Genomic DNA, 23255 nt, shown 5'->3' with positions numbered 1-23255 from the left:
GCACATCTTTTGTGTCTTAAACTTACACTATTTCTATTATCTTAATTTCTTTAATTGTGTTTGATCAGTTTGCACTCCACATAACTGTGCTGAGATGGAGTTCTGAGGTAGGAATTGTGGAATCACAGAATCATTAAGGTTGGAAAGGATCTCCAAGACCATCAAGTCCAACCTTGGACCAAACACCACCATGTCAATAAACCATAGCACCAAGTGCCACTTCTGGCCGTTTCTTGAGCACCTCCAGGGATGGTGACTCCAACACCTCCCTGGGCAGCCTGTTCCAATGCTTAACCACCCTTTCAGTGAAGAAGTTCTTTCTGATGTCCAGCCTGAACCTCCCCTGGCCCTGGCCCAGCTTGAGGCCATTTCCTCTTGTCCTGATGCTAGTTGCCTGTGAAAGTGCTATTCAGCTTAAGTAAAGTATGTGGAAGGCAGAAATTGCAGCCAGGCTCGTGTGCACTCCCAGCTGGGCAGGGTTCTGGGGTCCTGCCTGGAGTTAGTGCTTCTGCTTCGCTGGAATTAATCATGAGAGTGGGAAGAGGAACATTTGTGTCCAAACCTGGATTTTTTCAAATTTTCACTAGTTAAACTGGACCTATATGTAGCCCTTCTCCCCATTTTAAAATAAATACAAAACAATGTTTCTGCTTGTAAGTACAATAGTTCTCTTATAGTGCTTTGGCTGCTGCTGATATGATAAGGAGGCTTTTATAAATTCTTTGACAACACTCCAGAGGTTTGAAAAGCCTGACTCAGTTTGCTAGCAGAGAATCAGACAATGGAGACCTTAGTGCAGCATTTGCAGTCATCTAATCACAGAATGAAACCAATATTTATGTTTTATACCATTTCTGTAGGTCGTATTTTAATGCTGTTTGAATTTCTTCCTGGCAGGTGTGATTATTGTCCCAAGTGCTGGTGTTGGTATTGTCCTAGGTGGCTACATTATAAAAAAGCTGAAACTCGGTGCAAGGGAGTCTGCAAAGTTGGCTATGATCTGCAGTGGTGTCTCTCTGCTGTGCTTTTCAACACTCTTCATTGTTGGATGTGAAAGCATTAATCTAGGGGGAATAAATATACCCTACACAACTGGGTAAGTATCTTGGATGATTATCTCTGGCAAAACCAGCTTTTTCCAGTAAGCCTGATCTAGAAATGTAAAAAATGCTGATAGCTGGTGTACTAAGGAAGCCACATATTCATATGAGAATTTAGTGAGTATTGTGATATAAACATGTGCTGTTAGTGTGTGGCCCTTGTTTTTTACATCTGGTTTATAATGCAGTTTATGTAGTAACTCACCTTTTTGAGGGGTGAGAAAATGCATTAGAATGGCCTTCAGTGATGCAGAAAAATAAGAATAGTGTCCTCTGTAGATTACTTAGAATTTACTTAGTGTTTCAAAATGTTTTCTGCTCATAAAAATTGTGAGAAAACTAAGTGGATTATGAAGATTATTTCTGAATGGGTTTATTAATTACCACCTTAATAGTGTCTTAGGTTTACAGTCCCTGTTTGAGAGGAATCACTTGGGCATGTGCTGTCAACCTTAGTGGTGTGCACTGCTTCTGAACCCCATACTAGTTGTGTAAATGTCCTCCAGCACTTGATGGATCATCATCAAGACAGCAACTGGACCATATTCCCTAAAGTTACATAGAGAGTGGAGAGAACTGCAATGAGGTAGAAGGTGTGGATATAGGAAGGACTTGGGAGTGAGAAATTTAGGCTTGGCATTAAGAAATGCATGGAAGGGCATAAAAAAAAGAAAAAGGAGGGAAAGCAGTGTGGTAAAACGAGACATTTTCACTGGAAAGGGATTCCATAGAAGCCTGATCATGAGCTTTTATTTTCTTTCATACTTTGTACATGAGATTTTCCTCAAAATTGCCTTCTTCATGTAAGTTAAACACAGGAACAGAGTAAGTGTTTGGAGAGGGTGAACCTGTCTGAAGGAATGTTACTTCCCTTTGCTTTTACATCAGAGGCATGTCTGCCTTTTAGTTATGACCAGGTGCTGGGTATCAGATCCATTTGTATATTTGCTTTTAGGGCTCAGCTCTGGACTCTTAATATTTTGAAGAGAGTAGAGAATGTGGAGCAGGAAAAGAGATGATGAAATGGAAGAAAAATACAGTAGGGCAGAGGGATAGCAAGTGAAAAACAAAGAGGTAAAATGGGAAGCAAGGAAGGAAGAAAATAGGCACTATTTACACAGAGAATGTTTTGCATTGCTTGTTGCTGGGTGTTACTACACTGGTGTCAAACCTTAATGCTAGTACAAAGAAAACCAGCAGCTCAAAGTCAAGAGCTGATGAAAAGCTGTTGCTCCTTTGTATTCTTAAGACCTAGAGTTAAAGCTTGCTACTGAGCGGCTGTCAGTAGAAGGAAGTAGCATGGTGATATAGCCTCATCTGAGCTTAGTGGGCTGAAGGAGAGGAGAGGGATGGGAAGGGGGTGGAATGCTTTGATTGTCCACCTGCTGTTAATGTTTGTGACAGCCTGTAGGTGTAGATGAAGAAATGAGAATTAATAGGAATGAAAACGTAAATTTCAGATAGGAATTAGTCGATCTGTGTGGCAAGTCAGAATGTCCCTGCCTGACTGATGAGAAGCCTGTACCTTTCTGTTTGGGGAAAAGTCCAATTTGATTTAAATCTATTTCTAAGCTGGAGACAAGGCATACTATTGCCATGGAACATATAGTCTTCATGTTGGAATTTTAAGAGTATCTAATATTTTTTTAGTAAGTAATAATGTTTGCAGTAAATACATAGCATGAATTGAAGTAGGCATCAATCCACAAGTCTGCAATAGCATTACTTCCTTACCACATTCATCTTACTGTTCTTACTGAGAAAAGAGATGAGAAATAGTAATGGCAAAATTCTCACAAATTTTGATGTAAATAAGCTCTTTGAAAACAGTATAAAAATCATATTGGCTGTAATGTCCTCAGAAATTGAGCATTATCAGCATGTTATAAAGCATGGTTCAGCCAGATTTTTGTAATGCAGAAATTTATTTATTATCAAAATGATAGTAAAAAGGCAGCACTACACATAAATTAATCTTGAATATCTGATGTGATAAACATTCTCTTAATCCTCATTTGATATCTTCAAATCACTTACTTAGTAGGCAATTCTTTAACTCAGCCATCAAAGAATGTTGTTGGTCATAGAATAAAAAAGCATGCTTTCATTTTGAGGTTTAATAAAACACATACTTCATTTTCTGCTTTGAATGTAGTGCAGCATATGGACATCAAAGGCAGTTCAATGGGCAAGATTGGATAGGGAAAGCAGTATAGCTGCCTGGTTTGGGATAAATGTATTGCATGATGCTCTAATTGCCATTAACATGGCAGTGCCAGGCCTGATACCTGAGCTACCTGTACTGGCAGCAACCCAGAGATCTCAGCTGCAGTGGGCAGTGTAGACATACCCTGCAGGATAATTTCTGGACAAATATATTCATTTCTACATTTACATGTAGATCTATGTGTACAATCTATATACATTTAAACGTACAGCATTTAGTTTGGTGAACTGAGCCGTAAACCACTACAAAGGAGAGGGATGACCTGGGTTTCAGTTAATATAGAAGTATGTGGATAGCAGTACTCAGAAAAATAGGCAATGACATTTCATAATTCAGTATATTTCGTAACTCAGTATTTTTCTAACTGTTCTGGCTCTGAGGAAGTGGATGGGACCTGGAGGCATGCACAGATTAGAATATATTAGAGAGGATTTTCTGCTGTTTTATGTTGGGCACAAGCAGTTTTCCTGGTGTTGGCATGTCATCAGCATTTCTGTTATCAGGAAGATCAAGGGCACCTTTGTATTATACACTCAGCATTTTAGAACCTATTGTTCCATGCCCCTGCCTTGTTCTGAAGGCATGTTTGATATTTGAATTGCATTTTAAGGAGCCTTATGTAAGACCACAATATGGCATCCCTTCTCTTGCACCGTAACAGCACCCAGGTGGGAAGCCCTGAACCAGTGAATTGTCTTCTTGTCCATATGGCTTTTAAATGTTTCTAAGGAGGGAAGCTCCACAGCCTCCCTGGGCAACCTGTGTCACCACTCAGTCACCTTGACAGTGAAAACTGTTTCCTGGTGTTTATAGGGAGTCTCCTGTGTTTCAGCATGTGCCCATTGCCTCTGTTCCTGGCACTGGACACCACTGAAAAGAGCCTGGCTCCATCCTCTTTGCATCATCCCTTCAGGTGTTTATAGGCATTGATGAAATCCCCCTGAGCCTTTTCCAGGCTGACCAGTCTCAGCTCTCTCAGCTTTTCCTCAGAAGAGAGATGCTCCAGTCCTTTCATCATCTTAGTGGACTTTCACTGGTCTCTCTCTGGTATGTCCATATCTCTCTTTTACTGAGGAGCCCAGAACTGAACCCAGCACTGCAGGTGTGGCCTCACCAGTACTGAACAAAAGGGAAATAGCAGACATCAGCTGCTTTGGTTTTTTTCAGACCTGTCTCTTGCATGTACTGTGGTATAAGGCAGCTAAACAGGCTTTGTGGTGAGCTTACTCATAGTGACAGATTGCTGGATTAGTTCATTTCCATCTCTCACATTTCTGATATGTAATGAATTAAAGCAAATTCTTTTTGATTGCTTTGTGTTGTTTTGGTGCAATTAAAGTTTAGTTAAAGTATGCAATTAACTTACTGATGTATTTTACATTAAAAAATATTTCTATTCTTCCTCTTGTACCACCAGTTTGAGTTTCTGTTATTCTTGTATCTATTTCAGTCCAATCAGCCAGTGGGATCCCTTAACTTGAAAGCAGTGACTAATTGGGTCGGAACAATAACAACAAAGAAGGAATCCAGCTAACACAGTGAGAGGGTCCCTTGTTTGACAGCTACACAAAAATTGCATCATTGCTGCAATTCCAGCTGCTTGCCAACAAGGAGACTGCAGATCTCTACCATCCAGAATATCCTGCAATACCAAACCAAAAGTATTGCTATCAAATTAAGATAATCCTTTTTATCATATAGCCCAATATTTAGCTTATAGAAATTATGTGGTGAGGTTATCTCCTTCCCTTTGTATTTCCTTGGTTCTGTAGGTTACTACAGTGATACAAATAAAACCATGTGCAAAATCAATTATTTGTTTAGATGTTACCAAAATATAGTCAGACTTTTTTGTTTTAAACTGCATTTAATTTAAATTGTAGCCTTGTGGGAAGAGGGTCCACTTTTTTTCCCCCCAACATATGTTCATTGATTGCCAGTACAGTGATGTTTCCATCCAGGCCTAAGTATGTGAAATAACAGGTCACAGCTCTAAAAACTCTGGGCAATAAATCTCGTATTTTCCCTTTTCTACCTTTACTCCTATACCACAAACCTTCCCTGGACTAATAGTTGGAGAGGAAAACAGAATTTAGAAAAAAATGTTAGAGAGTAGAGTCCTTTTCGTTGTTAGTCAGATCTAATAAAGGTCTTCTCTTTATTGGCTTTACTAGCATTGTGTCATGGAGACACGGAACAGTCTCCCTGAGAAGTGAACAAATGCAATTTGTCAGATGAGGTTCTGGGTTTTGTCCCAGCACAGGTTTAGCAAACTTGCAGTTAGTTGAATCTTATTAATGGAAGCAGCAGCATCATTGTTTGTAGTTGAAAGAATAATTCAGGAAGTGCTGTCATTTGGGGCTGGTTTCTCTTCCTGTGCTCATGCATGACTGGTGTCCTTGGCAGCTCAGGTGAAGCAGTTTTGCAAGTTGGCAGCATCTGCACCTGCTGAAACAAGCAGAGCAGCTCTTTCTCAGACATCCCCTGTTTCTACAGCATCTGCTGCATTGAAACTAGGCTGCTTTTCCCACAGATCAGCTCATGAGCAGGACAAACTAGCTGTGGTGCAATTTCCCTAAGAACCTGCTCTTAATGGCATATGCAGGTAAATCTGTGATGTGCTGTGCTGTGATTCAGGGATAAATGCTCTGTTTTCCTTTGTGGAGAGTAGGCAGCCTTCCAGTGCCAGAAGGCAGGATTAGTAGAGTGCTTTGGTTCAGCTTACTTCCTGAAAAATACATACCTTCAAGAAAAAATGATTCCTTCCTGAAAGAAGTGTTCAAGAAAACTGTTATAGTATATGCTATGTGGTTGATCCCATATGATGAAAATGGGGTTACATAGACACGTGTTAGTAGAGATTTCACATCCCCAGCATCTGAAACTCCTTCATCCTTCATTTGTTTGCCACCACTGAAAGAGGAGTGAACAATGAGTGAACAGAGAAGGTAATGAAGAGGAAAGCATGAGCCTCTTACAACTGTCTGATAATGAACTTTTGGAAATGCAATGAATAGATGATTTTGTGTTTTGCATGTTTTTGAAAGGATGAAAAAACACAAACCTCTCTGTGTGCAAGGTATTTGCTCTAAGCAACGAAAAGAAATTCCTCAAATAAGTGATATGCTGGGGGCAAAAGGTGCTGAAATCTGGAGAGATGGAGCTTGCAGTAACTTGTTACTAATTTGAGCATATTTGCTTTGTGTAAACTTAAATCATCATCCAGGACAAAGAAAAAAATGCCCCTGAGATTAAATTATCACAGTGGTCTCAGTTCAGTTTCCAGTTTCATGCTTCTCATTTCTTGCATGCCTGATTTCATTCACCTTTTTTTTAAAGCTGATTTCCTAACCTCTGTGTCATGGTAATGTTCAGCAGTGCAGCTGCAGGGAGTTAGCTATGTAAGCAGAGCAAGATGGGGAATGGGTTCTCCTGCCTGTGGAACAACCCTACCCACCTGTTGCTGAGAAGGGTTTTAGGTGGTGGAGGGATAAGAGGTCAGAAGAATGTGTCCTGCACGGTGGGAGAGGTTGGAGTGTGGAATCTGAGCTGTGCCTTTCCTGGCAGTCTGGGCTGTCCCTGGACCTGATCCTGTGCAGTGTGGCAGAGCCCTGCTGTTGACAGGAACATGGGCACAAGGGCCTCCAGTCTCTTCTTATGCCAAGTATTCTGGCATCTGGGACATCCAGCTCAGCAGGCTGACTAGGATTTCATAAAACTCCACAAATGCTGCCTCTCCTGTTGGTGTGAAAAGCTTTCCTCACTGTGCTGCTGAAATCTTTATGTTCCTGAGGAATGTTTTGATGATTTGGTGTTTTTTCCATTGGAGAAAAAGTTCTGTTGAGAGACTACTGGAAAAGTTTGCCTTTTGCTATGTGATGTGTTGTTGCACACTGATTATTGAAATCCAGCAGGATATGACAAATTTCAGGTGATAGCTGAGAAGGTGTCAGAACCACTACCAGTCCTGGATATTTAACTTCCTGCTCAAGCTGCAACTTGTTTCTAAAAGTGTACCTTGTTTGTTTATGGAGCAAGAAACAAAACACTTAGAAAGGCTTTGGTTAGCATCCAACTAGACCATAAAGTGTAAAGTAGCTTCAAGAGCTAAATTTGTGAACCTGATTTGTGTGATCAGTAGACAGTCAATAAATATTTGAAAGCTACTTAGTAATATTTAATTGTCTGCTAAAGTGCACAGCTGGGAAGACAAGCATATTCAGCAAAAGCAAATAGTGGTGTATAAATACAAGACAACCAGTCAAGTGGAATGCTCTGAGCAGCAGTCGTGCTACTGAGTGTCACTAGGGACAGGAGGTGAGGTGGCACACAGCAGGGGTGACAGTTTCTGTGTGCAGAATGGCTCCTGAGCCTCACCTCTGGTCTCATCAGGGGTAGAAGATGGGAGCAGAACATCCCCTGTGGTCACTGGGGTAGCTGGGATGCAGTAAGTCTGCTGGTAGTTGTTTATCTTCACACTGGCCCTGCCCGCGCATCACAGATGTGAAGACAAGCCAACAGCAGCCCTTGTGAGGCTCTGCAGCCATGGCAGTCTGTGAGCATGTGTACAGGATCTTGAGGATGCAGCCACAAACCCAATCCACATTCTGTTCAGTTCCTGCCTGGCTGAGGAGGTGCTGAAATTCCCTGGATGTCTACTGATCTGCTTAGAGCAGATGTACTTGAGGTAGTTTTAAACAGCAGTGCCTATTGAGCAGTACTGAGAGCAGGGCAAACAAGGCAGAACAGTTAATTCAATATTACACTGTAGTGCCCGGTGTGGAGTGGTTGTGCATTCCAGTATAATTCTCAGACATTAATATAGTTACCAATTCTCAAGGACTACTGAAGTGAAGTAAGCTACTGTTTGCATTTTGGCCAGAGCTCTCCAAGACCAAGCATAGATTTGTATATTTTTAGGGAGCCATGTGGGTACAGGTGTTTAAACTGCCTTGATTCAAGGTTGGGAAGGAAGCATTTGAAATATGTCCAAATCTATACGGGATTTGGGCTTTGGTCACATTTTGGGGAATGGTCTAGGGAAGCAGAGTGGTGGTTCATTTACAGACATTTAGTAAAAGCACAGCAGTATTTCACATCTAGAGAGCTTCCTGTACATTTCACATATTCATATAAGTAATACGAGCATTAAGTTTTCTGAACAGTTGTTGATATGTGGGTACAAATGCCTATTAGGTCACATTAGTTCACAGTATCCTTACATTTTGTCACCGAGTCTTTCATTAGTAATCAACAAGAAATTGCTGCAGCTAAGAATAGACATATCAAATAGGGTGTCTTACCTCACAGAGGAAAAAAGACCCAGGGAAAATACACCTATTACCTAGCCAAATACAATACAAATATTAAACTTTGGTATTATTTCTTTTATCCTGTTTTTAGTTGATGGCAAGGATGACTTGAGTGTTCTTCCAGATTAAGTCACATACATAACCTAGAGTTAATGCAGTCTTTGTCTAATAATCAACTCCCAGTTCCAGAGTTAATGAGAAGGATGTTTGCTCCCTCTGTACAGGACGATACGGATATCTGTGTGTGCTCTACTAGCATGTTCTTTTTCCTTTCCTCAGTCCCACTCTTGCCATGGCCCACAGGAATCTGACTGGAAGCTGTAATGTTAACTGTGGATGTAAGATTCATGAGTACGAGCCTGTCTGTGGATCAGATGGAATAACCTATTTTAATCCTTGCCTAGCTGGCTGCATCAGTGGTGGAAACCACAGCACAGGGGTAAGTGCTTCACCCACCATCCACACACAACCCCTGAGCAGCCCCTCGAGACTGCTGCAGATCGAAGACTTCTCTGTTCCTAGCTAAAGAATCCCTCGTCTAAGCTTCAGAGAAGGTCTCTACAGCTGACTCGTTCATCTCTGAGCCTTTCCATGTTTTTAAAGGCTGGCAATGCTTTTATTGCATGGTCCCAACTCACTTCCTTTAGTTTTGTACCAATTTGAGGCGCAAATTCATTTGTACTAAGTGAATCCTCCAGCTGAGTGCAAAATGCCATGAGATAGAGAGGGCTGGTGTTTCCAGTAGAGACCCCGAAGACCTTGGTGGCAGTGGCCTGCATGCCTGCTGTTCCTTCAGGGCTTGGAGGGGGTACCTTGAGTCAGTGTCATCTAATTCAGCTTTCTGCCAGCATGCCAACAGGTCAAACTGTCTTTCTCCAAGTTCAGTCTTACCTTTCAGAGCAGTTTGGGGTTTTTTGTGACTCCCTCTCTGAACTGAAGGAAAAACTTAACTCTTCGGATAGTTGGAAGTGTTTTTAACTCCTGTTTAAATTTAGTTAGGACGTGTTTAAAGTCATTGGTGTTTGTGTCAGCCTCGTCATTTTGCCCAAGTAGGTCTTGCACCTGCACCAGTGCACTGATAGGTCTGTGGTTTGCCTGGCAAGGTAAAGACTGCCCATGTATTCTGCTCTTGTAAAACAGTTTGACCAGTCCCATGGCCCTTTTCTAAACCTCTTCCAGGCTAAATGAAAGTTATCATGAAACTCAAGAACTTAAAGGATGTTAATAATCCACTTTCTTTCTTGGAAATACTTGTTACAACCCAGCATTCCAGTTATGATGAACTGGAGAAGGACATCCTGCTGGTAAAACCAAACCATGGAAATTTGGCAGTTTCCAGGACTGGGCACAGGAAGACTGTTGAAAAGTAGAATCTGCCTTAAGTATCAACAGAGCATTATGGTCATATTAGTTTCATTAAAAAAATGAACTCTTAAATTCTTCTGTTATGGAACTGTCCTTTAAAAAGGGATAGTTAAGAAAGACAAGAAGTAATGTAAACATTGATTTTCTTAGGGCTTGATTGTACTTTCCAGAAAGCTTACTTATGAAGTATCAGCCTCCTGATTTGCAGTCCTGAGCTAGCCTGTGAAGCAGGAGGATGTTAGGTCCAGCACTGTGCTTTCTCCGGTCACCTGGATAGTGGTCTGAAAAAGCATATTCATACATAGATGCTGCTGAGAACAGATTAGTTTCCTTTAAATGTTCTTTTTTCCTTTTTAGATTATCCTGCTGGGTTTTAGTAGGAAATTGTTTTGACCAATTGGAAAAGCCTGCAGTGTGAGCCTGTGGTTAAATTTCAGTGTCTATATAATCTAATTTGTGTTTTCCTGGATTGACACATAGGCTTGATCTTTGTTGCACTTTGACTTGATGGATATTTCACTTTGTTGATCTTTCACTTGATATCAAACTGGCACTATTAATTTATTTAGTAGGCAAATACTCTGGGAGTGTGTGGTCTTCACTACAGATTTTGAAACATACTTTTGCGTGTTATGATTTAAGAAAAGATGCTTTGTGGCCTGAAGTTTTAACTCAGTAGCTAATGGTGAACAGAATAGGTCTGACATTGCTTGGAAAAGGCTTTTTTAATTTTTTTATTAACTAATCCATTTATAGGGTACTTTTAAAAACAACAAATGTAGGTTAGTGCCACTGTGTAACACACAAAATGTTGCTAAAGTATAATATTTGTATTTAAGTTTATGACATAGAGTGTTTTCAAAATTAACCATTTAGGAGTTCAAACTAAGAGGAAAGGACACCATCTATTCCTATACTCTTAACGTTTCTGCCATGGTATATCTGTCTCATTTAATACACAGACTTGGTTTCACTGGTGATGAACCAAGATTGTGTAGTAAAGAGGACTAATTTCTGTAGAATTCCTATTTGACATTTTCATTTGGAAGCTGTAAGGAGTTTAGGGTGAGGTACTGCAGACAGAAATCAGATACTCATGTGATATTAGAGTGGAGTGCTGCCTTGGGAAACCAGAATCTGTCATTGGCTTTGTTTCTAAGCGACACTGGACAAGTTACTTAAACAAAACTTCTCCAGTTGGTCATAAGTCTTGTATTCTTCATGTTCTGGACGATGAACATGAGCAATAAGAAGTGCCACTTGTAGATGCACTGCCTAAATCTGTATTTGAAGGCATGAAAAGTTACATTTAGAATATATTTAGCTGGGTATAATGGGAAATGTTCTGAAAAAAAGGAATCCAGTTGTCTCAAATTAGTCACCTGTGTTTGTGAAATTTTTGATCTGTTTCAGTTACTTAACTCCTGAGATAACAACATCAAATAAATAGAGATAGCAGCATCAATACCTCATAAATTTTGAAGATAAACGACTCCTTTTTGAAAGAGTTAAACTACAATAGTGAGTGCTGTAGAAAAATCCAAATGAACTGTGAGTCATTCCACTTTGTAGTGGAATACTTTTAGTGTGAGGAAAAAAATACCTGAAGTCACATTTTTAAATGAGAGGTAAAATACTGGATAAATAGATACATTATTAAGATGTTCAGCTAAGTCCCATAGGGAAAAAAGTATGAGGCTACATGATGGCATGAATGCATATAAAGGTATACATTAAAATTGACAAAACAGCCATGTTTTGGATACGTCCTGATGTCTTAAGTGCTTAAATTTACAATCTTGAGATGATTTTGTAGCTTCTGTGCATATGTGGTCTAAGGTTTGATGAGTGCAGAAATTGAAATAAGAAACTTCTTCCTATAACGTCACATATGTCCTGATCTTCTTCTGTAGCACTGGAATATTCTGATCTGCTGCACACCCCTTTGCCATTCGATCAGATGAAAACAGAAGTAGCATAAATGTGAAAGATGGCTATTTCTGATCTAGTTCTTCCTCACCTTGCTCAGATCAGAGTCCCCTTTGCCTGTGAAATGCTACTTCTTTATTCAGTCCTTCATCTTAATTTCATTCTCTTTGTTCATTCAGGAATCTCTCATGTCCTCCAGTCTCACTGTTTTAGTCTCTGCATTCCCTTTATTGTCTGTTTCCACTCCTGTCCAGATCCACACCCATATCCAGGTGGAAGGTCTTGAACTTCAAGCATGAAGTGCAGCTTGTTGCTCTTTGACCAGATCTGAGTAGCCTTGCATTAACATGGCAGAAGACACTGCCTGAATATGAAAGTGAGCAGTTGCTAAGTTTCAGAATATGGCATTGTCACTGCTGCCTGAAGAGCGTTTCCTCACATTTTTTGTAGTACAGTAGAAACAATATTTTTCTCTAGCCTACCTGTCGGAAGTGATTGAGTTGTTTTGTCAATATTTCCCAAATATATTCCAGGTTTTTTTTTTAAACTCAGACTAAATAAAGCAATGGAAAGGAGACCTCATCACAGAGTGTCCTGGCCAGCTTTAAAATTGCTTGGAGACACACGGCAGAAGATTCTCAGTTGAGAAGTACCACAGGACTGTCGTACGATGTCTCTATGCAATGTCTTACACATATTTTTTACGTGGAAATGTTCTTTTTTGCTCTCCCAGGTCAGAAATTACACAGAATGTGCCTGTGTGCAGAGTCGCCAGGTGATCACTCCGCCGACAGTGGGCCAGCGCAGTCAGCTCCGGCTGGTGATTGTCAAAACCTACCTGAATGAGAACGGCTACGCGGTGTCTGGGAAGTGTGATCGAACCTGCAACACGCTCATCCCATTCCTCGTATTTCTCTTCATTGTAACCCTTATAACAGCATGTGCCCAGCCATCAGCAGTCATAGTGACACTCAGGTGAGAACTCACTTGAGTTCTGCAAATACTTTTGCCGTGCCTGCTATCACCAGTGCCTGTCAATCTTGTGTGTCATAAAAAGTGAATAGAATGGGCCTGACAGGGATTGGGTGAAGCTTGTTTGTATTTAGAATATGTAATATGATAATCCACTTTAGGAAACATGAAGTGCACAGTGAATTCCAGGTGCTATAAAGAGAAAACAAGCAAAACATCATGGAAGAAAATGATTACTCCTGAAAAATTTTCAACCTTCTTAGAGCGATGGTTTTGGATTTTCAAATGCAAATGAAAAAAGTTAGCACTTAAAATTATCCTTTCCTCATTCTTAAAATGCTGATTCCTGCCACGTGCCTGGTTTTGAGTCTTCCTTTTTTATCTTCACGAGAATTTTGAACTTGTACTGTAGTAGTGGTGTTATTGCCACTACTCTAAGGATAGAGAACACACTGCCTTTGTAGGAAAAAGACTGGCATTTATTTGTCAATTTGAAAAAAAGCATTCATTTTTGGATTGGCTTTTCCCATCTCTGCCATCTAGGTTGATAAACATAATCATTCCCTGTAACATCTTTGTCCATTTGAAATACAGCTCCTGTAAGTGAAGTTCTGCTGATTTTTAAAGAAAAGTGAGCTGAAAAAATATAATATGGTTATATAAATATAATATAAATATAATATAAACTGCTAAAATCTGTATTTGTATAATCTATGTTGCTGCTGTTTAAAGAGAAGGAGGAATTAGAGGAAAATTATATAATTATTTACTAGAATCTACAAAGCATACGCATAAGCATTGGTTCTGCTGGTAACAGGAGGACAAAGAATGGTTTAAAGATGTCTATTTGGTTTGGGATCTGAAGCTGAAGAGCTCAGAGTTCAAGAAGTAAGCTCTTTTCAAATGAAGATGAGATGGAAGATAGAAAAAATAGAATAAAATAGTTTGGTTGGACCTACAGTGAGCACAAAATTGTAGAATCTGAAGGGGCTTGAAGGGACATTAAAAATTACCTAGTTCCAAGTTGCTGTTGTGGACAGGGACACCTTTCCTAGACCAAGTTGCTCAGAGCTCTCTCCAGCCTGACCTTGAACGCTTCCAGGGGTGGGGCATCCACCACTTTCTCTGGGCAATCTGTTCCAGTGCCTCATTCCCCTCACAGTGAAGAATTTTCTTCTAATATCTAATCTAAACCTACTCTCTTTCAGTTTGAAGCCATTGCCCCTTGTCCTGTCCCTACATGCTCTGGTAAATACTCTTTCTAATCGTCCAGTCCAACTGCCTGACCACTGCAGGACTGAGCACAAATGAAAACCTGTTAGTGAGGGCATTGTCCAAGCACTGACAGGCATGGGGCCGGCTTCCTCTCTAGGAAGCCTCTTCCAGTGTTTGAGGTACTCTTCAGAAGCACACCCAGAATGATCCAGATGGAAATGGGCATCCTGTCCATGAGACCAGGTTAGAGCTGATCTGAAGTAAATCCTACAAATGCTTTTGAAATATTTGTGGTGTACCTGTCCCCTGTCTCAGCACTAGCTGTTCAGCTGCATTAATTGCTGACATAGAGACATCTTTTGTCCTGGTTTTGTGTAAAGTCTGTCTTCAAATTGAGTTTTTTTTTAAACCAGTCTTGGGCCTTTTATTTCTGTGAGAATGGTCCTCCCGACCAAGTGGGATTTCCTTCTGGTGGTGTTGTCTTTAGATCTTCACTCTGATATTCTGGGAGAAATTTAGCCCCCTATAAAAGTAATAAATATGGCAAATCTTTGTAATAGGTCACGGAACCTTGGAAAACATGAGGCAGGTCAGGACTTAGCTTTGGTATCCTTAGACTCAGTCATGAGCACAGCTGAGAAACCCTCTGGCAGGAATCTTTGTCTCACCCCCTCCAAGGACGAGCACTCTCTTGCTGACATTTTCTCAGCTCAGGTGGGTGAGGTTTGTGCAGGAGCCTGCTGCTGACACATGGAGGACTGTGCTGTGTCACATTGTGGAATTTTGTCTTCCAGTTTGCTTTTCAAAAAATGCACAGAATGGGTGTAAAGATCCCTGTTAGGACACTGAAGTCAGGCACTTGGGGCTGGCACATCAGAATGCTAGCTGCTCAGCCTTACCTCAACTCTTGTGTGCACAGCACCATTATAATTCAGAGACTTCTGACTTTATTCCTTCTGTCTCTGGATTTATAATACTAATTAAAAAACGTTGCCCTTGCATTGCAATTATGCAAAGGCAAATTAAGATAAATATAGCAGAGAACCTCACAATAGTGAGGGACATAAGTCACGTAAGGGACATCTCCAACAGGGTTTTGTAATGTTCAGTACCAAAGTTGGTGGCTCACACACATGAACAGTGACACCTGCTGTCCCAAACCACGTATAGTGCTTTGTGCATTGGTCCAAGGTCTGTGGCCCAAGTTGGTTCTCCAATTTCTCAATTTCTTGACTTCAAAACTTGATTTTACAGCTGCATCCCTTTGACTGCAGACTTTTTGTGTGTTTTTATAGTGTATTTCAGTGTCATTAGAAGCTGTCTATCTTAAGACCTTTAGATTTAGAATTAAAAATATTTTAAAAGCAGTAGGTAATTTGTGGTTTACTAAAATTGTAGTTGCGCTGTGGAATCTTGTTACTTTGTATTTAGTCTTTTTATGATTGACATTTTTCTTTTGAAACCAGTGGAAGGAGTCTTGTATTATTTGAATTTAAAAGGTATTTAAGAGCTGGTTTGGATGTTTGTACTGATACTTTTCCTAAAGCAACTCCAAAATGCTTATGGTACAAAAAAAATCTATTAAATTCAGAAACTGAGTCCAGCTTTCAGCAATTTAGTTATCCATTAATTCTAATTTACCTCAAAAATACTAAGAAAAATGAATTAAGACATGAAATAATAGAAGGCTATCATGAGAAGCCATAAACATTTTGTGTAGATTCTCTAAATTTCTTTAATGGTTTTGGATCAAATTCTTCAGGCCTTACACAGGTAAAGAAAGGTCAAAAGGCCATGACTTAGATTTTGATTAAACAGATTCAGGAGAGGCTGGCTGTATTTTTTCCTAGCAATAGGAGTAGAAGCTAAAGAGAAGAAATTTAGACAAAGATTTTCTATAGCTCAGAAAAAAGCCATGAGGTAGAGCCCCAGCATAGCAGGATGATTATCAGTTATGACTGTTTCTTTACTGCTGTTTTCTGTTCACCTGCCAGGTCTGTGGAAGATGGGGAGCGGCCCTTTGCACTAGGAATGCAGTTTGTTTTATTAAGAACTCTTGGTAAGTCTTACAGTAGCTCAGCATTTCTATAAAGGCCATGTTCAGCTTAAATGCACCATAAAAGTATTAAAATTCCATAAATCTGCAACTAATTGCTTGACTAACTGTATTAGGAACCTAAAATTAATAACTTGTGGAAACATTGCATCTGAAAATGTGGTTAATTCACTTTTTTTGGTTACTGACTTTCTGGAACAACATTGTTGTCCGAGAAAGATACATTTTTTTCAGTTGCAAATTGTATTTAAAATTTAATTGTTACTAAATATTATTTTATAAGGATTTTTTCACTTTCAGAAACAGATTTTTGTTGCTTTTAGCAATAACAATAGGTTTTTTAATTTCTGAAATAAGCATTTGTTATTTAATATCTTAATGTCTTTCTTCTAATATTACATAATGTCTTTCAAGTGTTTCAAAGCAAAAATGGATAAATGTTAAAAGTCCTTATTTTTCAAAGCATTCTCTTTCAAGCTCTTGAATTTCTAAAATCCTGCCCATAAAGAACACTCCAGGTGTTCAGCTACTATGAAATATATGACTAGAGCAAGCAAGGTCTATTGTAAGAGAACAAGAGAAGCCCATGGAGCTGTATCTTCAGGTTTTGTTTGAGGAAGGATGTTTCAATCTTGTCTTAAAGATGTATTTCTGGAGAAAGCAGGAGCATTCAGTGGACTGGCTGCATTTTTAGCTGCCTTAGAAGTTAGTCTGTTTCTTAGGAAGATGTATTCAAAAGAAAATTTATAATCCTAGTGGTTTTACCACTTCCATCTGTCTTCAAAAACAGCAGATTGAAGTACCTGTTGGAAGGTGCTGCTGCATGGGCTTCTTTGTTTGAATTCTCTCCATTTGTGGTAGGTTTCATGTGTGAGATAAATAGTGTTGGTGGGAAGACTGGCTGACCGGTTTTCCATGTTTTACATTTCATGTGAGAACAGCAGTGTAGAAATCTCGAAAACGTTCAACCTACACTCTTTGGCTGAGGCATATCGTTTCTTTAGAAGTTTTCCACAATATGCTAACACATATTATTTCTCTTGCTATTTTTGCTTCAGCTTACATTCCCACTCCAATTTATTTTGGGGCTGTTATTGACACCACGTGCATGCTTTGGCAACAGGATTGCGGCGTACAAGGATCTTGCTGGGAATACGATGTCACCTCGTTTCGTTTTGTCTACTTTGGGTTGGCAGCTGCTCTCAAGTTCGTGGGATTCTTTTTTATTTTCCTGGCCTGGTATTCCATAAAGTGTAAAGAAGAACAACTGCAGAGACAGAGTTGGAGGGCTTCGCCGGTGAACACTGTGAGTGAGATGGTTGGACAAGCTGGACCCCAACAAAACTATGCACGGACTAGATCCTGCCCCACCTTCAGTTCCCGAGGAGACACCAGTGTAGCACAAGGAATGAACTCCATAGCACAGACCTACCCCGGCCCTTTTTCAGAAGCAATAAATTCCTCAAATGAAAATGCATTGGAAGAAGTCACTGTTGAGATATAGACCCCTGGCTTGGTAATGTAATACTTAGTTTTGTTGGTTGACTTAATTACGGCGCCTTGTAAAACACCTGTGCCTTCTATTTTTAATCTAAATGTAACATGTGATAAAACCAACAAAGCTTGATGCAAACAACCATAATATGTTCCTGAGGGCTGGATACCTCAAACCAACCCGAGTTCTTATTTCTCCCCTCCTGACAATGGAGTTTTAAAAATTGTGTTTGTAATTATTTCAGATGTGTCCATTAAATGTCCATGCTCTGATCTAATATCATTGTAAAGTTGAGGTGTTATGAACAGCAGAAGTCAGTGGAAGAGTGACAAAAACTCATATTGTTGATGTCTAGACTCAGAAAAATGCTTAAATGTATTGTCAACTTCATATCCTCAAATTGTATTTTTAAGAGATGAGTAATTACTGTGAGTTCTGCTACAAAGCACAACTGAACTTATTTAAACTATGCAACTTACTTGGATAATTGTATGTGCAGCAAATTAAGTTTAAAGCTTGCTTTTAAAGACATTACTGCAACTGAATTTGAAAGGGGCTATTTTCAGGCATAATCATTAAATTAAAAAATAACATGAGGTTTAAAGTACTGTTAATAACATGTCAAGCCATACAAGAGTTATGCATCAGGTAATGTTTGCAAATGTTGAGTTGTAACATCTTTATCCTGTCAAAATGTGCATTAGTTTTCACTTGATGGGATGTAGTAATTCTTTACAAAGTATATAGGATACTGTAATGCTTGAAGTAAAAAACTTCAGTATTGGTTTATAGTAACATTAAGATGTAGGAATCATACACACATACCAGAGTAGATATGTGCATATTTCTGCGATGTTTTTTGGGTGGCTGTTGCTAGCACCAAATCCATACTTTCCTGAAGAAGAAAACAGCTGGTTATAGCTTGATAGGAAGTTTGGCTGTCCTTCCATGCCAGTCTAGTTCAGCTTCAGTGGGAAAGTCCCGAGGGAGAGCTAATGGCCTGGTCTGGTGTCTGGGACCTGGTGGGTCCCTCGCAGCCAGCGGCAGCAGAGTTCAGGCTGGTGCTGCTCCCACCTGCTGCAGGAGAGAGCAGAGGAGCCCCTCCAGAGGGCTGCGAGCAGCCTGCCCACCGTGGTGCCAGCTAGGAGGCTCTCCCTGCACTCCTGGCACCGCCGAGGCACTGAGCACCCTGACACCCAGGACAGCTGGGAAGGGAGGGCTGGCTCAGACCCTCTCTTTTCTGCCACACTTCTGCCTCTCCGGCTGCCTGGTGCTGGGCAGGCTGGTTGGACAGGCCTGGAGATCCTGGTTGTGTGGTTTGTCCCACACATGGCAGCCTTTCCTTCTCTCAGCTTCTCTGAAAGTTCCTGTGAAGGCAAAGGGTGAGTTTGTCTCTCCTTTGGCCTTCCAGGTGAAGAGCTAATGGGAATTGTCAGTAAGGGTGGACTCACAGGATGTGATGTGGCTTTTGCTTATTCCAAATTAGTGTAGTGTGTTCTCTCCCCGGGAGATGCTGAGACTTAATAATCAAATGTGCTTGGCATTTCATTTCTTGCTCTGGAGGCTTTGTGGTGCCATGCTCATGAGGTACTAATGATGTCTCAAAGGGCAGAAAATTATTTCAGTTGGACACTAGGAAGTCAAGGCTGTGTTGTGCCCTGCAGGGGAAGTCTTAGAAGTGTAGGAAATTAAAAGCAGTCTTTTAAGAGGACTCAGTGATAGTCTGGTTTGGATTTTGCTGAGTAGAGAACTTGTGTGAAAATAAATAGGAAAGAGCAGAGCTTCTACATATTTTTGAACAGAGCTATTCCTGATTTAATTTTTCAGTTAAGAATATGTATATTGATCAAACATTATATGGAACCAAATCCTTGAAAATAAAGGCAGTACTATCCTTGGCATCCACTGAGTTGTCCTGGGAAGAGTAGATTTCCCTCTCTGCCTTTGCCAATTGCCTTTTGTCATCACCTGGATTCTCTTGACCAGCACATGGGACTACCCATGGGGCTGCTTATTTCAGAATGTCTCAGTCCATTTATGTAGTTTGCAACAATTCTTACTCTTGTGTCTGGAAACTCAGATTTTTCTATCTCGAACATTTTTTGATCACTTCCTACTATTCTGTCCATATTAACAGCTTTTTTTGGGTTAAGCCTGAGAATGTTTTTTCCTCTTATGCAGCCACCAGATACAATGTGTCCTCAGTCAGCACACATTCTCTGAGATGTTGGCTTCTACACTTCTTGTCTCGAGAAATATATTTCCTTGGCTCAAAGGTGTTTGGTGTATATATATGTATGTATGTATATATATATACATATATATATTTCCTGTAGGAGATCAGAATAGATGACAAAAATATTTCCTTTTGCTCCAGTCTCAAGTACTTGTTGCACCAAGAATTTTCTGCCATGGCAAAAATTGGCAAAGTAGTGGGACAAAGTGTAATTACAGCCCAGCACTCAACCATTTTTATCACTTCCCCATTTTAATCAACACAGGGAGAAGTGAAGACTGACAATCTTTTCAAATACCTCAGAAACAGAGCATATAGGGAATTGTAAAAGACTGAAGATTAATCATCTATCCTGATCTCTTATATTTCATGCCTTGTGTGCTTCTGTTCCATACAAAAACCAAGGGAGAGCAGATTAGAATTGTCAGGAACTAATGGCACTGATTCTAAAGAATGAGAGTGATGAAAGTGACACTTCTGCAGCTGCTGCTGCTTCTGAGCTTTCAAGGGAATTCAGAGCTTGTTGCACTGGAGACCATCTATTTTTTAGGATATCCTGACCCTTCAACTTCTAAGAACATTCATATTTTCTAAATGGTTGAGAAAGTGAAATGTAGAAGGAAAGAGGCTAACTTCAGAGATACTGAAAAAGCCTTCTTTACATCATTTCAATTTTAATTTTTAATTAAAAATGAAATTTTAGTTTTATTTTTTCTTTGAGAATTATAGGCAAAACAAAATGTAATTCTTTACTTTTCAAACAAATTTGTTCCTGTTTTTGAATATAGATAATTTTGGCAATGCGAATAAATTTCTATAAAATCAATTAAGTCAGTGTCCTCTGAAAGAAAGAAAATCCAAACTCTGGCCAGTTTTTGATTGATTCCTGAAGGAGGGTTTCTTGTGAGTAAGATGTAATAGTCTAAACTAAGCCAATAAAGGTATGCAGGGGAAACACATCACCTTCCTAGAAATGTCAGTTCCAGCATTGTCATTGACTGGTGGTGTGACCTGCTGAGCAAACACTGTGTTCTGAGGCTGTCACTGCTGGGGGAAACAGAATCTCTAGACATGGAGTGCATCCCTGGCAGTAGTCACACTCAACACTTGGTGCTAAACTGACTTCACAAGAACTAAAAAAGAACTTTGCCTGTCATCCAGTGGAGGGGCCCATGCTGTCTTCCTCCTGTGAAATCCTCTCACCACAGAACATAAAATTCTATTAGGCTGAAATTTTTGCCACCTTCCCTCTCTTTTTAAATATCGCTTCTTAATTTGTACTATTAGCTATGCATTCATTATGGCTCTGATCCAGCAGAACACTTAAATATGTGGGTAAATTTATATGCTTAAGTCATGCACTTAAAAATAATGCACATATGTAAGTATGGGACTGAATCCTGTCTGCATTGAAAAAGGAATTCCTTTATCCAAAGAGTATTTCTATTATGAGCTTTTCCTCGCATGGATTCAGTGATAATTGTAACCAGAATAGCACAAAGTAGCACTTGAGTACTTTCCTGTGGCATTCAGGTGTGTCTGCTTACATATCCAGCAATGGAGGAAGGCTGTCATTTTCAAGTAGAATTCAAATTCAAAATATTTTGTGGGAATTTGTCTAGATTAATTCTAGCTCTTCCTGCCATTCACTTATTTTATGAATTTCTGGCTGAACACCTGTGTGTTACATGGGGAGATAGTTTAAATAAAGGCATCTTTCTGACCTTAGAGCCAATGAAATTGCTCAAGTAATGCTGTAGACTCAAGTTGTGCCCTTTCACAGGATTTGGATCTAGAGGTTCAGATGACAAACTGTCAGTATTCCACACAAACAGAGCAGAGCACTGCTTCAGAGAGCATGTCTGGGATAGGGGTCAGCACCTTCTGCACTGTTCTTGTGGGTTTTCCCCCAAAATGCCTGAATAATTGCTGCCTTACTACATTTTTCTGTGCATGTGATACCACTTCATGGTGTTATATTGATATAAAACTGATGATAAATAGGTCCAAAGTGTCTTACTGCTATTTTGTAGCCAGATTCTTTGCCTCCTCAATCAATGTTGAGGCTGAAGAACTAGGCCACACCTTGGGCTGGAAGTTAACAAGCTGGTGCTTTAGCAAGTGTGTGTGAACTAGAGATTATCAAGTGCTTGTTTAGCTTTTATACTCTATTCACTGGTTATTGCTACTATTTTCAGAGATCAAAGACAAAAAACTTCCTAAACAAGTTTATCTTTTTCTGTTTTCTCAGTAATGTGTCTTCTACAATGGCTTAGGAGATGCCATGCTGCATGCTTCAGAATCTGGGTTCCACCAGCTGAAGCTATCCGGCTGTGGTTGCTTTCCAGGGCTTGAAACACCCAGTAGCAGAGATTTACCTGGACTGTGACTGTAATCATCATTGCTTTGGACAGTGTTTGCTACTTGGAGATTAAACCTGTAATCAACACATTTCAGGTTCTTCACATACTGGACTTGAATTTTTGGACACTTTCATCTCTTTAGAATGCTTAGAAAATGAGCAGTCAACGTCACAGTGGTAGATTTATTCTTTGGCAGGGAATTAGGGCTTTCTTCTTTTTTCTTTTAACATCTTGTTTGACAAATAACAGTTCAAAAAGATTGCACGTAAACACTGTCACAGAGTAGAGATGTGGAACCTTCAGTTGTGAGGACAGGGCATGGGCAGGGTTCACATGATTTGTCTTCTTTACCCTGAGTATCACTAATACATGTTACTGTGTGCCCAAAGGTTTGAAAGCCTACCTGATCCTCAGGAAGGAAATTTTTCCTGTATCTTCCTCATAATTTATTGTGTACATCAAGGAGGAAAGTTAACACTACCCATGTCCTGTGGCCATATTCATTACATTAAACTGCAGTTAATAACTAAAGTTAGTAACTTTAGCAGTCACCCTTCCAGTCCTTCAGTTAAGGTATTTTTTTATTAATACAGCCTGTTAAACACAGACATAACTGCAATTTCAAAGTAGCTCCAAAGTTTTCTTGACTTCAAGTGTTACAGAACAGATGCTTATTTATCCAGGTACCATTCTACTCTTTTAATTATTGCATTATCCGTTGTGTGTATTGTATTTTTTTTTATTTTTTCAACCTCAAAGCAGTTGTCACAATGTTATTCTGTAACAATGTTATGTTCATTGTATAGAATAGATGAAAAGCTGTGGAATTAATGAAGGGCTACAAAAACATCCAGAACATTGTTCACCTTGAGGAAGGGTGAGACAGCTTCATAATCTCTGGACAAATGACTAAACAACACTGTGGTGCTAATAGGTACTGAAGTATTTTATGATGTATCCACTATGACTTAAATGACATATTCAA

At 39.8% G+C, this 23255-nt stretch overlaps 1 protein-coding gene across 1 annotated transcript in view; it reads left to right on the top strand.

Annotated features, from left to right (window-relative positions):
• Positions 1-20450, top strand: part of SLCO5A1 (solute carrier organic anion transporter family member 5A1) — a 72654-nt gene extending 52204 nt beyond the window's left edge. The window contains exons 5-9 of the mRNA XM_069004915.1: positions 898-1096; positions 8919-9078; positions 12667-12908; positions 16115-16179; positions 17235-20450. Coding sequence (XP_068861016.1) covers positions 898-1096; positions 8919-9078; positions 12667-12908; positions 16115-16179; positions 17235-17680 — 1112 coding nt within the window. The 3' untranslated portion in view covers positions 17681-20450. The remainder of the gene's footprint in view (positions 1-897; positions 1097-8918; positions 9079-12666; positions 12909-16114; positions 16180-17234) is intronic.
• The last annotated feature ends 2805 nt before the right edge of the window (positions 20451-23255 follow it).

The sequence above is a fragment of the Aphelocoma coerulescens genome, chromosome 2, assembly GCF_041296385.1.
Source record: "Aphelocoma coerulescens isolate FSJ_1873_10779 chromosome 2, UR_Acoe_1.0, whole genome shotgun sequence".
In the NCBI taxonomy this organism is placed as follows: domain Eukaryota; kingdom Metazoa; phylum Chordata; class Aves; order Passeriformes; family Corvidae; genus Aphelocoma; species Aphelocoma coerulescens.
Note: the sequence above shows the minus strand (reverse complement) of the source record. Positions and strands in the feature narration are given on the sequence as shown.